Below are 16490 nucleotides of genomic sequence, written 5' to 3' on the forward strand. Positions count from 1 at the left end.
ATATATATATATATATATATATATATATATATATATATATATATATATATATATATTATATTATATTATATTATATTATATTATATTATATTATATTATATTAATATATATTTATATATATATAATATATATATATATTCTTGCGCCGGCTGTTTATGCAAAATAAATATTCACCGCTTACCCCACCAATAATCCTACCAACCCCTCTTTGGCAGCTGCACAGAAATACATGCGGTTACTCCCAGGTCAGGACAGCAGACAGCCAGTCCGATGATTGCGATGTGATCCTCGCGTGATTACTGCGGCTGTCTGACTGCACCTAGTCACTGATGCCGACTCAGAGGGATGAATATTCATTTTGCATTAATAGCCATAGACTATAGATTTTCCGGGGCTTACAGCAACACAATGGGGCAATGTACAGCAATAAAAAAAGTTACATATCCTGAATGAGCTAACCAAACAGTATGGTATTAAAAAATTACCTGACCCATTCCCTTTAAAGAATAAAGCAGGACCTTTCATCTAATAATACAACATAGAAATATAAGACATCCCCTGAAAATAAGCCCTAGCACATATTTCAGAGCCAAAAACATAAGACCCTGTCTCATTTTCAAGTAGACACCATATCTAAAAAACTTTCACCATTTTAGTTTTTCATAAAGATGTTCAAAAGTTAAAAAAACAAAAACAAAAGCAAAAACAGTCAAGACATTAAAGAATCACACCTAACTTTTTTATATATATATATATATATATATATATATATATATATATATATACATATACACACACACACACATACACTCAGTATAGGTGGTTCATGTATGATTGATGAGGGGGTGTGGTCTGACTGTTGAGACCCTCACTCATCCAAATAACAGGGTATCAAAGCGGCTGTGAACGCTCAACGACAGCGTCATTGACTTCCAGATATCGTCCTCCTATAAGTCCCAAATAAGTTAAAAGGAGCAGAGTCTATGCATGTGCACCAACTTTGCTTTCACAGAGGGAATTTTGGGCCCCTATTTTTGAGAATGGTAGGGGTCTCAACAGTCATTCCCCAGCGATTATACATTAATATATTTAGCTTATTAAGATTACTATGAACAACAACCATATGCGCAAAATATTTGACAATATATGTAAACTTGTATCATCTAAGAACTTCTAGCCATCTTAATTATTTACCTAAATTCTTCAAGACATTTGCCATCTTGCATACTTGTTTGAGTAACTCAGCATAGGAAATGACCGAAGAATCGGTGGGCGAATTGCCTTCCCTAAAATACAAAACAATGAAGAGTAAGTCAGTTTTATTTCCATAGCTTTATAAGAATATTTGGTGCCAGGTCACATTGCCCTCTTCCACATGTTGACGGGCGAGACCCTTGTCTAAGGCGTATCCTTCCCTGACTATGGGGCACAGTATCTTGGCAGCTGTAGTCAGTCTCTGCACTATCCAGTCTCAAAATTCAGAAAAGGTGAGGACCCCGAGGCCACAAAATGGCTAGAAGTGCCAGGGGTACTAAATTGTTCATATAATATATCCATCCATCATACAACGGCAGTTTTCAGCTGTGCACCCACCAATCGCAACGTAGAAAAGTCACAATTAACAATCCATAAAGTTGTAAAAAGTCTGATACAGCTGGTAAATGCTAGTACTTGTTCTCATTTTATTCCTACAGTGACCCAGAGTAGTTTGTTGTTTTTTTTTTTTTTTTTTTTTTTTTTTAAATCAGCCATATGGTTCTACAGATAAAAGCCTTTTTAATTATTTCTTATTTTTATTGCCTTTATCAAGGAGGTGGTGCTGATCGGATTCTATGGGTACGTCTTTAGGCATCTCTGTATTATTACATGATAAGCACACCTTAGGTTAAAGAAGAATATCATAAAAAAAATGTAAATTACATTACATAAAAATTCTCAAAACTAAAATCAGTTTGGATGATAAACAAAAAAACAAAAAAAAACAAAACTGGAGCGTAAGGAACGAAAAATGCAAAAACCTCTCTTAACCTAGCGACAAGTCCTACCTAGATACTCCTGAAAACACCAGTTGAGGACCATTAATTCCTCTTATACGAACCATGAATATTCAGCTCTACTCAGTATAGACGATGTGTATACAAGATTATTAATTAGGGAAGGACACCTCATTGGTGCAGGGGCCCAAAAGGTAAGGAGGCCCATTGCCATCTCCAAAGCAGGTGGAATTGTGCATTTTGATGAGCTTTTGGGCTGCAAAGGGCCCATATTTTGTTCTTGCACAGGGGCACTTTTCTGTCCATATCTGCCAGTATGACTAATACACAATATTGGAGATGAGATTGACATCAGGCATTGAGCAGTTAAAGGGACGCAGATCCTTCTGTAGTGTGTACACAAGTCATAACTGAGCCCTGCCCTATTGACGTGGAACCAGATGTTGTTACTGAAATGTCCGCAAAACAAGTCGGTGGAAAGATTACACTTGTCAGTACAAATATATAGGCTGCAAAGTAATCTGTTCCCTTTAAAACATGCCAATAGAAGAAAAAGTCCACTTGACTTGGCTTACATAGAAGGAAAAAAATAAATTCATAATAATTATACTAATATACCCTGGAAACACCAGTCACTTTTTAGAACTGTAGACATTTCACACCGTGTTTAGGGGCATCATGGGTCAGTGGTCCGCAGTATAGATCTATAAAGGACAATATATACTTTCTCCCCAAATATCGTCATTTTCAGAAAACAATTGACAGTATGGTGCACAAACCCCATCCGATTACTACAAATGAAGAGGCGGTTCTCTTCTGAAGATATAAAAAGGAACTCACTGAAAGGGATAATAATTATTACTTAGCTTTTATTGAGATTAAAAAAAAACAAAAAATGACCCCAGCATATAACAAACAACTAGTTGAGTGCATCTAAACACTAGTATCTGATGTGATCTTAGGAAGTTTTTAAGGCTCTTGAAGTTAATAGAGGAAACCCCTAGAAAAAGGTCTCAGCTCGACGCGTTTCGTAGTTATATAAGCAACCTCTGTCCCTCTGTTCTCAAAAACTGAGCTGATCAAAACTTTGGACACGTCTCTGAGATGACTTTTTTTTTTTTACACCAGAAACAGGAGATTAATTTATATACATACACAAATTATATATATACATACATACATACATACATACATACATACATACATACATACATTATACAGGGGTGGAAACATAGTAGATGCAAGCAATAGCACCTGGGCCCTGGAGACTACTGGGGCCCAAATTGGTCCTGTTGACCCATATGAAAAGACGTCACAGATGGGGGCCCTCTTGGATATCTTGCATTGGAGCCCACAAGCTTCAAGTTATTCCATTGATTATATGCAAACATTTTTTATTTATTTTTTTAAATTCTCAAATGACGGTAACTTTATGTGAATGGGGTTGTCCGGTCTTAAGCTACAAGTCTGCAATCACTGACTACAGACTTGCGAATCCTCCCATTGTGAATATTGCGAGGATTCTCCGGTGCCAGCACCGGAAGCAGTCAGTTATGCAACCACAAGTTTGCGATTTGCATACTTCAAGCCACATTCTGACTAGACTGTGTCCGCTCTCGTTTCATACACTTGCATTGAACAAGTCTAGTTGGCATGTGACCATATGTCTACAAATCACATACTTGCTGTCACATACCCTTCGCTGGCACCAGAGAATCCTCATGGCACACAGTGAGGATTCACGTCTGCAGCTACATAGAATGACTGCAGACTTGCAGCTTAAGACTGGACAATCCTTTTAAGGCTCATTTAAAAATCAGGGAACAAGAGTTCCTAGGAATGCTCTTATACAATCATTAGGCCAGCTAAACACGCCGGCAAGCACCCAACCAATAATGCTTGTTCATCGGGTGCGATTATATTTAGGCCACTTTAAAAATAATTGTATTCAGCAGCACATTGCTCTGTGTAAACAGGACATGCACGTCTAATAACCTGATATTCTGCGCACAGAACCAGACCTTTAACATCATTATGTGTGTGTGTACAACATTTACAGCCATGAAATGATCACTGAGCCTTGCATATATCCATAGGGGGAGGTTTAGCAGCTGTGATCAGCACGTCTAATTGTTAGACTGGGCTGCTTTTATGAGCGAGAAGTCATGAATAGGGTTGAGTTAATTTTAGATCAAGTCAAACTTGTTATCTTCCCATTTATTAGCATTGACCTTGATAGCGCAGAGCTCTTCCCTTTTTCCATCGTCACTGCTCTATACAAAGATAACAACACTACTTACCAACCAATTACGTCTGAAAACTCTCCTAAAATGTGCATTTCTCACCCAACCCTAATATGTAATCCTAATCAGGACATATTTCCCTCTATGAAGGGACAGTATACAGTATAGTATAGAGATTGCACCAAATGCGGATCCCAAATAGGCAGAGTGCCCTTCAGTCAGGGTAAGTGCAGAATTAAGCGGGCTTTACACGCTACGACATCGCTAGCAATTGGTAGCGATATCGAGCGTGTAAGCACCCGCCCCCGTCGTGCATGTGATGTCGTGTGATAGCTGCCGCAGCGAACATTATCGCTACAGTAGCGTCACAAGCACTTACCTGGTCGGCAGCGTCGCTGTGACTGCCGAACAATCCCTCCCTCAAGGGGGAGGGACGTTCGGCATCACAGCGACGTCACCGCAACGTCACTAAGCGGCAGGCCAATCAAAGCGGAGATGAGCGGGACGTAACATCCCGCCCACCTCCTTCCTTCCGCATTGCGGCCGGCGACAGGTAAGGAGACGTTCCTCGCTCCTGCGGTGTCACACACAGCGATGTGTGCTGCCGCAGGAGCAACGAACAACATCAATAATCAACCATTACCGATTTTTGGTTTTGGGACGACCTCTCCATGGTGACCGATTTTCACCATTTTTGAGGTCGCTGGTGTCACACGCTGCGATATCGTTAATGACGCCGGATGTGCGTCACTAACAACGTGACCCTGACGATAAAACATTAACGATATCGTAGCGTGTAAAGCCCGCTTTAGAGTAATGAAAAGATTTTGTACATAGAGTAATAAGGACTTACAGAACTTAACTTCATGTATTCATAAGCTGAAAAAGTTATTTTACAGAAGAAAAAAAAAAGTTAAAAAAAAATTACAAAAAAGTGAATCAACTATACAAAAAAAAAAAAAACAACAACCACACACCACTTAGAGTATTTATTTTACTCCTATAGCGCTTTACAGACAGTCATGAGCATATGTCGTCTTTTTGCTCCGAAAAAAACGGCTTGAAAAAAATAACTAAATGCAAAAAAATAAAAAGGAATATATACATTTTTCATGTAAACGACCCCCTGTTCATGTCTGTGAGGTACAGCTTATACTTATTGGAGGACAACACTAAAGCGGGCTTTACACCCAACGACATCGCTAACGAGATGTCGTTGGGGGTCACGGAATTCGTGATGCACATCCGGCCTCGTTAGCGACGTTGTTGCGTGTGAAACGCACGAACGACCGTTAATGATCAAAATTACTCACCATATCGTTGACAGGTCGTTCTATTCCCGATTATCGTTGCTGTTGCAGGACGCTGGTTGTTCGTCGTTCCTGCGGCAGCACACATCGCTATGTGTGACACCGCAGGAACATCATCGTACTTGCGGCCGCCCGCAATGAGGAAGGAAGGAGGTGGGCGGGATGTTCCAGCCGCTCATCTCCGCCCCTCCGCTTCTATTGGGCGGCCGCTTAGTGACACCGCTGTGACGCAGAACGAACCTCCCCCTTAAATGAGATATTGTTCGGCGGCCACAGGGACGTCGGTGAAGAGGTAATTGCGTGTGACGCTGCCGTAGCGATATTGTTCACTACAGCAGCGATCACCCCATGACGCGCCACCGACGTGGGCGGGTGCTATCGCTCGCGACATTGCTCGCGATGTTGCAGCGTGTAAAGCCCGCTTAAGGATTCTAGGGCCAAACTACAGAAAAACTCCGGCTTCCTCTGGCCTACATAAATGCACCGATAGAATGATAATATTTATTCTCTTATATAGCGCTATTAATTCCACAGCACTTTACATACATCAGCAACACTGTCCCCATCGGGGATCACAATCTAAGGTCCCCATCGGTAAGTACGTTCTTTGGTGTGTGGGAGGAAATCTGAGAACCAGGGAGGAAACCCACACAAAACAGGGAGAACATACAAACTCCTTACAGATGTTGTCCTTGGTGGAATTTGAACCTACTGAGCCACCGTGCAAGATCTTCACCATGTCTTTCCCAGATCTACGCTGAGCTGTCCTATATTCACTTAAGTCAGCAGTCAGAATGGGGGAAAGGGAATGGACAGGTTGGATCGTAATCTGAATCCTACGGTTTTAACCTGAAATAAGTAGCGTCAGTAGTGTGGTGCCAGACACTCCCTGCTGACATCATAGAAGTCACATAACTGCTCATCTGAACTGAACAGGCGCAATTATAGTGCAGCTATAGGTATAGCTTAGAAAAGAGAATCCCAGCAAGCACATCATGCTATGAGGATCAGGTTCACCCCGATATTACACGTACAGCAGAATTTCCTCCTCCTGCTCATCTGTCCCTTCTCCATAGAGTTTTAAAAGCACCAACTGTAATTTCTCTCAATGGTGGGAAAATCTAGCTTCACCGAATACAAATTTTACTCAGAAATCAAGAGTGAAAAAGAAATCCTTGAGGTGAATGAAGATCTTATCAGATAAATCTGCTTCTAAGTTGATTGTCGTACATACTATTGGTTTATGAAATAAAATGAACACATATCACATTCACCAAGAGGAAAATATGTGAATAATGAATCAATCTAGAGCAACATGTGTTCGACAAAGCTTCACAGCGACTATTCCCCGTCTGCTGATGTCCTTACCACCATACAGGTCATTGAGATCTATCAGCTCGTCCTTTAAGTCATTCAATATCTACTCTGTTTACCACAAGGCACTAAGAATATCACTGGACGGTGACACACAAGCTCTCATCCTTTGTAATGAGGACAGAACGTAGTCCATTGCTATTCAATAACATGATGCAATGCTGACGACTGGCCCAAAACTGAAATTATCTTGAAAATTTGGGTCATCTCTTAATTAAATAACTTTGAAGCTTGGGCGAGACGTCTTTATTGGGCCTATAATTGGATAATAGCGGCTCTAGTACTGGAGCATGTTGTTAAAAAGGAACACGTCAACCACCATGTACTCTCCGCAGGTAGTTTAGGTAAGTCATCAATGTTAATGGGGGGGGGGTAGGGGGGAATCACTGTTCTGATTTGTGTCTTAGCATAAAAAGTAATTATAACTACAAGCAACAGTCACAGGTAGAAGATCTGTAAGCACTACGCTGAAGAAATTCTGTGATTGAGGGTTTAGGTTCTGGTGGAGAAATCCAAGAACATCTCCTAGATAGGTGTGATCTCAGCAGGGAGTAATGAGGGGTCGCCTTTGGGGGTCAATATAACTGATACACAGCCTGGTTGACATTGTGCAACATACGATACTGAAAAGTAAGGAATTAAATTATGGACCATGGGGGGGGGGGGGGGTTGGTGGAAAGACTAACATCACCTCATTGTTAATCGAAAATGTATCCTTTATTTTCTCCTGTGTGTAGAGGAATATTAAAAAAAAAAACATTTTGCAAAGAGTAGGATTTTACCAATAGATCATTTCCTAGATGGTACCTTCCCTTTAAAAAAAAAAAAAAAACGTAGATCAGTGACCTATAAAGTGGTTTACATGTCTTTTAATTGGACGTTATAAGAAAATCTACTAAGTAATCAAAAAGCAGCTTGAGATAGAGGCTGAGACCCTGATTCCAGTAATGTGTCACTTTGTAAACAAACACAGCTTTCTGAGCACTGCTACATCCACAGCAGAAAACAGGGCCCTGTATAACCCTGCACATATCACTGATTAACAGAAAGCTGCTAATCAGTGGAGAAGGGGATGGGTGACAGAGAAGTTGACTAAGGCTATGTGCGAACAGTGCGTTTTTCGCGGCATTTTTGCGCGTTTTTCGGGTGCGTTTTTGGCCTCAAAACTGCAGGACTTTGCTTCCCCAGCAAAGTCTATGAGTTTTCATTTTTGCTGTCCGCACACATCTGTTTTTTTTACCTGCGTTTTTAAGTTAAAAAAAAAAAAAAAGGGACATGTCAGTTCTTTCCTGCGTTTTTCTGCGTTTTCCGCCCATGCAATGCATTTGAAAAACGCAGCAAAACGCAAAGATCAAAAATGCAGCAAAACGCAGCCAAAAACGCACCAAAAACGCATGCTTTTTTTATGCGTTTTTTCTACGCAGGTGCGTTTGTGCGTTTTTAGCGGCCAAAAGCGCACAAAAACGCAGCGTCAAAAAGACGCAGTGTGCGCACATAGCCTAAAGCTCGCTTTACACGCTGCAATATATCTTACGAGGTGTCACGTCGTAAGTGACGCACATCCGGCATCGTAAGGTACATTGCAGTCTGTGACAGGTACATGCGATTGAACGGTAAAACGTTCATCGCATGCACGTCGTTTATTCCTCATAAATTGAACATCAGGTTGTTAATCGTACCCAGGGTAGCACACATCGCAGTGTGTCACACCCCGGGACCGATGAACAGATCTTACCTGCGTCCTGCAGCTCCCGGCCAGTAATGCGGAAGGAAGGAGGTGTTTACATCCCGCTCAGCTCCGCCCCTCCGCATCTATTGGCCGCCTGCCGCGTGACGTCGAAGTGACGCCGAACGTCCCTCCCACTCCAGGAAGTGGACGTTTACTGCCCACATCGAGGTCGTATGGAAGGTAAGTATGTGTGACGGGGGTTAATAGTTTGTGCGGCACGTTCAACAAATGGAACGTACCGCACATACGATGGGGGCGTTGCAAATCGCATACGATATCGTATGCGAAATTGCAACGTGTAAAGTTGGCTTAAGAGGCACAAGATACCGATTCTTGTAGTGATAATCTGCTGATAAAAGATCAATTTTATTGATCACTTGAACCAGGGTCTCCGCCCCTACCTACATTATGCTGCTCTCAGATTACATAGCGAAAACCTGCTGACAGATTCCCTTTAATTAAAAAAAAAAACAAAACAGAGGACTGAATTCCTTGATTGTAGAAATCAAGCAAAAACAAAAACAAAAACTTCATAGATCAATAAAAGTGACCTCAAATTGTGACATTGGTGCACATTTCATAACAAAGTTTTATGTTCAACTTGAACTCCACACAACTTGTAGGGGAGTACACTAACACAAAGGATTATAATATAAATATATATTTTCACATTATATTTATTGGATGTTGTATAGTAGTGTGGGAATTCACTTGTTTAATATTCAATGCTTTTAGACATTAAATGGGGGATTCATTTCCAGACTTCAGCTTTATCATATAATACAGTGGACCTTTCTTGGTCTTTTTTGCTATGTTAAATGATTGAGGCTATGTGCGCACTAGAAAGTGACTATTTCTTAAGAAAAAAAACAGACCGTCTTAAAGAATCCCCGAATCCGCGGTAAAAAAAAAAAACGCATCAAAACCGCAGCGAAATCCGCATGCGGTTTTACCGCGGTTTGCCTCAGATTTTCCACAGGTTGGTCCCTGCGGATTTTTGTCATTTCTATGGCAAAAACCGAATGTACCTGCAGAAAAGAAGTGACATACTCATTAATTTCGCAGCGGAAAATCCACGGGTATAAGAGAAACCCACAGTGTGCGCACAGCATTTTTTTTTTTTTAAAACCCATAGGATTTGCTGGGGAATGACTGCAGCAATGTAAGGCCTTAGTCACACGCCTGTGCCTCCGGTACGTGTATGGACAGTTTTCTCACATACTGGAGACACGGGCACACGTTGACATATGTTTTCCTATAGTTTCGGGCACACGTAAGTATTTTTGCACGGAACGTGTGTCCGTTCCGTACTTACGTGTGTCCGTATGTTTCTCACGCTGACATGTCCGTGTAACACCCGTGTTGCCGGAGAAAAACGGAACGCAAACGTGTCACACGGATGTGTTCCGTGTGACATGCATCGGAGAAAAAAAGACGTGTATTAAAAAAAGCAAAAAAAAAAAAAACAACCTTTACTCCCCTTCTCCTGCCCTCCTGTCTCTGCTGTCACTTGCTTCCGACCGCCGCTCATTATGCTCATTTAATATTCACTTCACTGCGGCCGGAAGCAGCAGCAGTGGGGAGTCTGCAGGACCGGAGACCAAAGATGAGCACCACGGACAGCGACGCCAGGGACAGGTGAGCAGAAAGTTCCCATTCTCCGTGTGTTATCACGGATAAGACACGGAGAACACACGTGTGCCATACACACAGTACACCGAGGACAATCCGCATCTTTGACACGTCCGTGAAACACGTGCTTGATTTTCACGGGAGTGTGATAGAGGCCTTAAACACAATTTCTGCAGCAAATCTGCAGCGTGCGCACAGGGCCTTAAAGAGTTTTTTTTCCCTGTTCAATTTCCTTGATCGTGTAATAAAAGTCCAATTTTTAGATGTGCCAGGATTTTTATGGGTCTTTGTATTTTTCTTACAATTTGCAAAAGCTTGAACACAACTTTTTAGAAGCTAGACAATGCCTTTAAAGGCCTCACTCACACAAGCGTCTATATCAGAGGACCGCTATCTGATGTTTTATCAAATAGCACTTGGACTAATGTTATTCTATGGGGCAGTGTCAATCAGCTTTTTTATTCTCGTATCAATTTAGCATGAGAAAAATATATAACCATTGCAGCATGCTATGATTTGCAGTGCAAATTAGATGACACGCGCCTATTCAAATCTATGGGTGTGTGGAAATCATCGGGATGCACTCGGATGACATTAAATTGCAGTCCCATTCATGTAGACTCACAATGAAGAAGATGGGAGAAATTTTGTTCATCATCTCCTGAAAGTGGCTATCATTTTCTCATAAGAGATAATTGGATCACACTAGGGTGATACTCGGATCAGAGTGTCATTATCATAATCAAGCTGATTCTATCTATTCTATGATGGAATCTACACTTGTATGACCCCAGCCTCAAATAGATTGTCTCTGGTCTAGCAAAATGGACTACTGTGTGAATGATAGGCGTCAGCGGTAATGGACTACAGCAGGGTTTACACGCTGCGACATCGCTAGCAACGGCTTGCAATATCGAGCGCGATAGCACCCGCCCCTGTCGTACGTGCGATATTGTGTGATTGCTGCCGTAGCAAACATTACCGCTACGGCAGCGTCACACGCACATACCTGCTCTGCGACGCTCTGGATTGCGAACCGCCTCCTTTCTAAGGGGGCGGTCCGTGCGGCGTCACACGGCAGGCGTCCAATAGAAGCGGAGGGGCGAGAATGAGCAGGACGTAACATCCCGCCCACCTTCTTCCTTCTGCATTGCCGGTGGAGGCAGGTAAGGAGACGTTCGTCGCTCCTGCGGTGTCACACATAGCGATGTGTGGTGCCGCAAGAACAAGGAACAACATCGCTAAAAAAAAAAAAAAGGATTTTTTGTTTCAGGATGACCTCTCCGCGGCAAATGATTTTGACCGCTTTTGCGATCGTTTAAGGTCGCTCATAAGTGTCACACACTGCGATCTCGTTAATGACGCCGGATGTGCGTCACAAACAACGTGACCCTGACGATAATTCATTAACGATATCGTAGCGTGTAAAGCCCCCTTACCTGCTTGTAACCAAAGACCTGGGTGACAAGAAGGAGAAGTTCTGTTGTTTTGTTACAGTTTGTATTTTTAGAAACAGGATAACCCCAAGGAACCTAACATTCTTTAAAGAGTATTGAAATTATGTTACATGAACCAATTCAAAACAAGGAACTCCACCTGATCAGCCGGTTACATTCTTCATCTACCTGTAAACCAACCAGAAATTCTGGTCATCTGCTACACAAGGTATAATGGACATGATGTAACATTACTGGGAAGGAGAAATAAATCAGGTTATAGAGATCAATATAGAAACATTCATGTGTGTTTGGCATAGTGATCATCAATACAGACAAGCGAGCAACATCCGACAGGAGTGAACGTCTCTGAACTCCAAATAACCACATCCCGATCTACACACGAGCATATCTATGTATTGGAATATATAATACACTATATATAAAATTATATCACACAGACTAATATTATTCAGTGGCATCTTAAATTTTTGAAAAAAAAAATAAGCAGATCTGTATTGCAACAGATTTTTATTTTTTATGGATACATTGCTATAATATATATATTATATATACATACATACATACATACACGGTATATATGTACTAGTGTACGCGGATGTTAAAAAATGGAAGGAAAAACAAAAAAAAAAAAAACACACATATGGAACAGAAATGACAAAATACATAAAAGAAAAAAAAAAAAAATGTGATTTTCCATACACTTATGTGTACACGACCCATTCATACATCTGTTACCATTTTTTCCGTACGTGTAAAATGGGCTATATTTCTGTCATGTTTCATATGTTTTGCCTCAGGGTTTTTTGCATGCATTTTTAAATCCTGAAGCCGGTAGACCGCCTGAGCAAAATGTTTTATCCATTCACTCTTAGCAATGATTCAGTTAAAAACGGGTGTATCATAGTGTTTATAAGTAATGTTTGTAACAAGTTATGAAGGCTGAAGGGGGGAGTAGCGGAGACTGAATAATGGAAATATACACTGACGAAGAAGGGGAAGGAGCAAATTTAATGACAGTGACAGATATTTGGTTGATAAATTGTAGAGACTATGTTATTTGATATTTTGATTTGTTGACCCTTATTTTCTTCACTCTGTTCCCTATTTTACCATTACAAGAAAAGAAATAAAAATTTGGTTTAGAAAAAAACAAATGTATCACAGAAATATAAAGTATGGCCCTGATTCACCAACACTTATATGCCAGAAAACTAGAGTGCACAACTTTGAAAAGTTAAAAAACTTTAGCGCAACCTTAAATTGAGCCTTTGTATTTTCAGGCCAGTTGTGCCCCTCTCAGTCAGAATAGGCAGATCTGGGGCCGGATGTGACACTACAGCTCAGATATGGTGCCGTTCTCTGGTCACTGACCGGAGTATTTGTGTCACTGCACACGCCAGACATGCCCGACTCATTAGAGATGTATCAGGAGGGTCTGACTGGACTATGCCCCCTCATCAAAGCTGGAGTGAAAATTGCCGATCTTGATGAATCGAAGTGTTTGGCTTCTGTTTTTCATCCATTTTATACAGCTCCCCATAGACTAATGGCAGAGTTTGATCCACAAAATGAATGAGTTTAGGGCATGTTCTGAATCTTATGGATCCATTTTTAAAATACAAATCAATCAGACCAGTGGCAGGTATATCATCGGTGCAGTGGCACAGGGGCCTGAGAGGCAATGGGCCCCCTACCATCGTAAAATCAGCGCCGAACTATTGAAATGTAAAAGGGACCTTTAAAAAAAAAAAAAAAAAGAAAGAAGAAGAAGGGCAGCACAACAGATGAGTGAATGTAGCCTAATTAGAGAATGATGGGGCCACACAACCCATGGATCTGCCACACTCAGGACTGGCTGCAGTACCCTGCACATCCACTGGGGGCTGCACACAGAAGACCCTACAGTCTGACAGCAGGGCCTGATCAGTGGGGACCATCCGCTATAGGCACATACATGGTACTTGTGTGTACGACATAGCAGCCCCATCACATCCATCATCATGTGTATTAGTAGATTTTTACATATAAATTACCAGAAATATGCCGTCTTATCCCCTAGGTTCTTCTCCATGACATTTCTGTCCACAACGTTGTAGCAAACATTGGTCTTGGCCCCCTTCATGAACTCCACAAATATTTTGCCTTTGGTGATATCGAAGTTATAATCCAGCACTTTCCCAGTGGGGGGCGATTGCCAGTAAAATTCAGAAGCCACATTCATCCAGAATTCTGGGCAGAAGGAAGACAAGGGCATCACTGTAACCACGTCACTAGATCAGTCTGTAATACAAGGTCTACACAGTCTATCTCACAGACACAGAAAGTATACATATTCCTCAGCCCTGGGAGACGGCTTATATGGACACTGACATGACCTCTGGTGGATGTCTATCATGCAGTCCTATGTAAAACACATAATACAAATGACAAACCTAGCATCTAAGGTAAACATGTTACACACTCACCTCTGCTACCCCTACGTGGTACGCACGCTCACACCCCATACACCTACGTGGCACGCACGCTCACCCCCCATACACCTACGTGGCACGCACACTCACCCCCCATACACCTACGTGGCACGCACACTCACCCCCCATACACCTACGTGGCACGCACGCTCACACCCCATACACCTACGTGGCACGCACGCTCACCCCCCATACACCTACGTGGCACGCACGCTCACCTCCCATACACCTACGTGGCACGCACGCTCACCTCCCATACACCTACGTGGCACGCACGCTCACCCCCCATACACCTACGTGGCACGCACGCACGCTCACCTCCCATACCCCTACAGGGCACGCACGCACGCTCACCTCCCATACCCCTACAGGGCACGCACGCACGCTCACCTCCCATACCCCTACAGGGCACGCACGCTCACCCCCCATACCCCTACAGGGCACGCACGCTCACCCCCCATACCCCTACAGGGCACGCACGCTCACCCCCCATACCCCTACAGGGCACGCACGCTCACCCCCCATACCCCTACAGGGCACGCACGCTCACCCCCCATACCCCTACAGGGCACGCACGCTCACCCCCCATACCCCTACAGGGCACGCACGCTCACCCCCCATACCCCTACAGGGCACGCATGCACACCCCCCATACCCCTACAGGGCACGCATGCACACCCCCCATACACCTACGGGGCACGCACGCACGCTCACCTCCCATACCCCTACAGGGCACGCATGCTCACCCCCCATACACCTACGGGGCACGCACGCTCACCCCCCATACACCTACGGGGCACGCACGCTCACCCCCCCATACACCTACGGGGCACGCACGCTCACCCCCCATACACTTACGGGGCACGCACACTCACCCCCCATACACTTACGTGGCACGCACGCTCACCTCCCATACACCTACGTGGCACGCACGCTCACCCCCCATACCCCTACGGGGCACGCACGCTCACCCCCCATACCCCTACGGGGCACGCACGCTCACCCCCCATACCCCTACGGGGCACGCACGCTCACCTCTGATAGCCCTACGGGGCACGCTCACCTCTGATACATCTACATGGAGCTAGGTAGACTGGCGACTATGCAGGAATACCTTGTGGGTTGTGGATGGACTTCTCATACAGATCTTGGTATGTCCTCAGATCTGGGATGTGGGCATGCTCCTGCAGGGGCTCTGCCGGGGGATAGGTGATCTCCGCGTCTTCCGGAGCCACCCGAGACGTCGCCTTCACCTGACTTGGCATGCTGGCTACTGGAACACCTTGATCCGAATCTTGGAATGGCTGATTGGTGGGTCACAGTGCCCCCTCCGGCAGCCGTGTGTGTGGAAATAGCGGTGACCGTCACTGACTACATGGATTTAGCAGCCGGTAATCCCTCCTCGCCGCCTCCTCACTCGCTGCTCTCTCGATTCTACAGCAGGACCCGATTTGTGAATCTCGCCCGGGTCTGTAATCTCATAAGTCACCATCCAATCAGTGAACGCCCTGCTCACACTCCTTCTTTCTGATTGGCTGCGACGCGCTCGGCTCATCTCTTGCCATTGGAGATGTAGCACACACAAGACGGTGGAGTCACCGGGCGGAGGACGAGGGCGCTATAAAGAGGGAGGGGGCACTGTAGTAGTGCTAGGGCGCTATAAGGAAGGAGAAAGTGCTATAAGGAGGGAAGGGGCACTGTAGTAGTGCTAGGGCGCTATAAGGAAGGAGAAAGTGCTATAAGGAGGGAGGGGGCACTGTAGTAGTGCTAGGGCGCTATAAGGAAGGAGAAAGTGCTATAAGGAGGGAAGGGGCACTGTAGTAGTGCTAGGGCGCTATAAGGAAGGAGAACGCGCTATAAGGAGGGAAGGGGCACTGGCTGTATTATAACTCTGGCGCTGTAAGGAGGGACGGGGTTCTGCTGTAGTGTGAGGGCGCTATAAGGAGGGAGAGGGCACTGCTGGCGTGTGAGGGGCTATAAGGAGGGACGGGGTACTGCTGGAGTGTTAGGGCGCTATAAGGAGCGAGAGAAGGTAATGCTGGAGTGTGAAGGAGGGAGAAAGGGAACTGCTGGAGTGTGAGGGCGCTATAAAAAGGGAGAGAGCACTGCTGGAGTGTGAGGGCGCTATAAGAAGGGAGAGAGCACTGCTGGAGTGTGAGGGCGCTATAAAAAGGGAGAGAGCACTGCTGGAGTGTGAGGGCGCTATAAGAAGGGAGAGAGCACTGCTGGAGTGTGAGGGCGCTATAAGAAGGGAGAGAGCACTGCTGGAGTGTGAGG

At 44.1% G+C, this 16490-nt stretch overlaps 1 protein-coding gene across 2 annotated transcripts in view; it reads right to left on the reverse strand.

Annotated features, from left to right (window-relative positions):
- LOC142243034 (acetyl-coenzyme A synthetase, cytoplasmic-like) overlaps positions 1 to 15666 on the reverse strand; it is a 66702-nt gene extending 51036 nt beyond the window's left edge. For both annotated transcript variants that reach the window (XR_012724296.1, XM_075314536.1), the window contains exons 1-3: positions 15328 to 15666; positions 13776 to 13971; positions 1195 to 1286 (exon numbers count right to left, since the gene is read on the reverse strand). Coding sequence is in view for 1 of the 2 variants with exons in the window: in XM_075314536.1 (XP_075170651.1) it covers positions 1195 to 1286; positions 13776 to 13971; positions 15328 to 15478 (439 nt within the window). In the remaining variant the exon portion in view is untranslated. The remainder of the gene's footprint in view (positions 1 to 1194; positions 1287 to 13775; positions 13972 to 15327) is intronic.
- Between the last annotated feature and the right edge of the window lie 824 nt (positions 15667 to 16490).

This window comes from Anomaloglossus baeobatrachus, chromosome 6, assembly GCF_048569485.1.
Source record: "Anomaloglossus baeobatrachus isolate aAnoBae1 chromosome 6, aAnoBae1.hap1, whole genome shotgun sequence".
Classification (NCBI taxonomy): Eukaryota; Metazoa; Chordata; class Amphibia; order Anura; family Aromobatidae; genus Anomaloglossus; species Anomaloglossus baeobatrachus.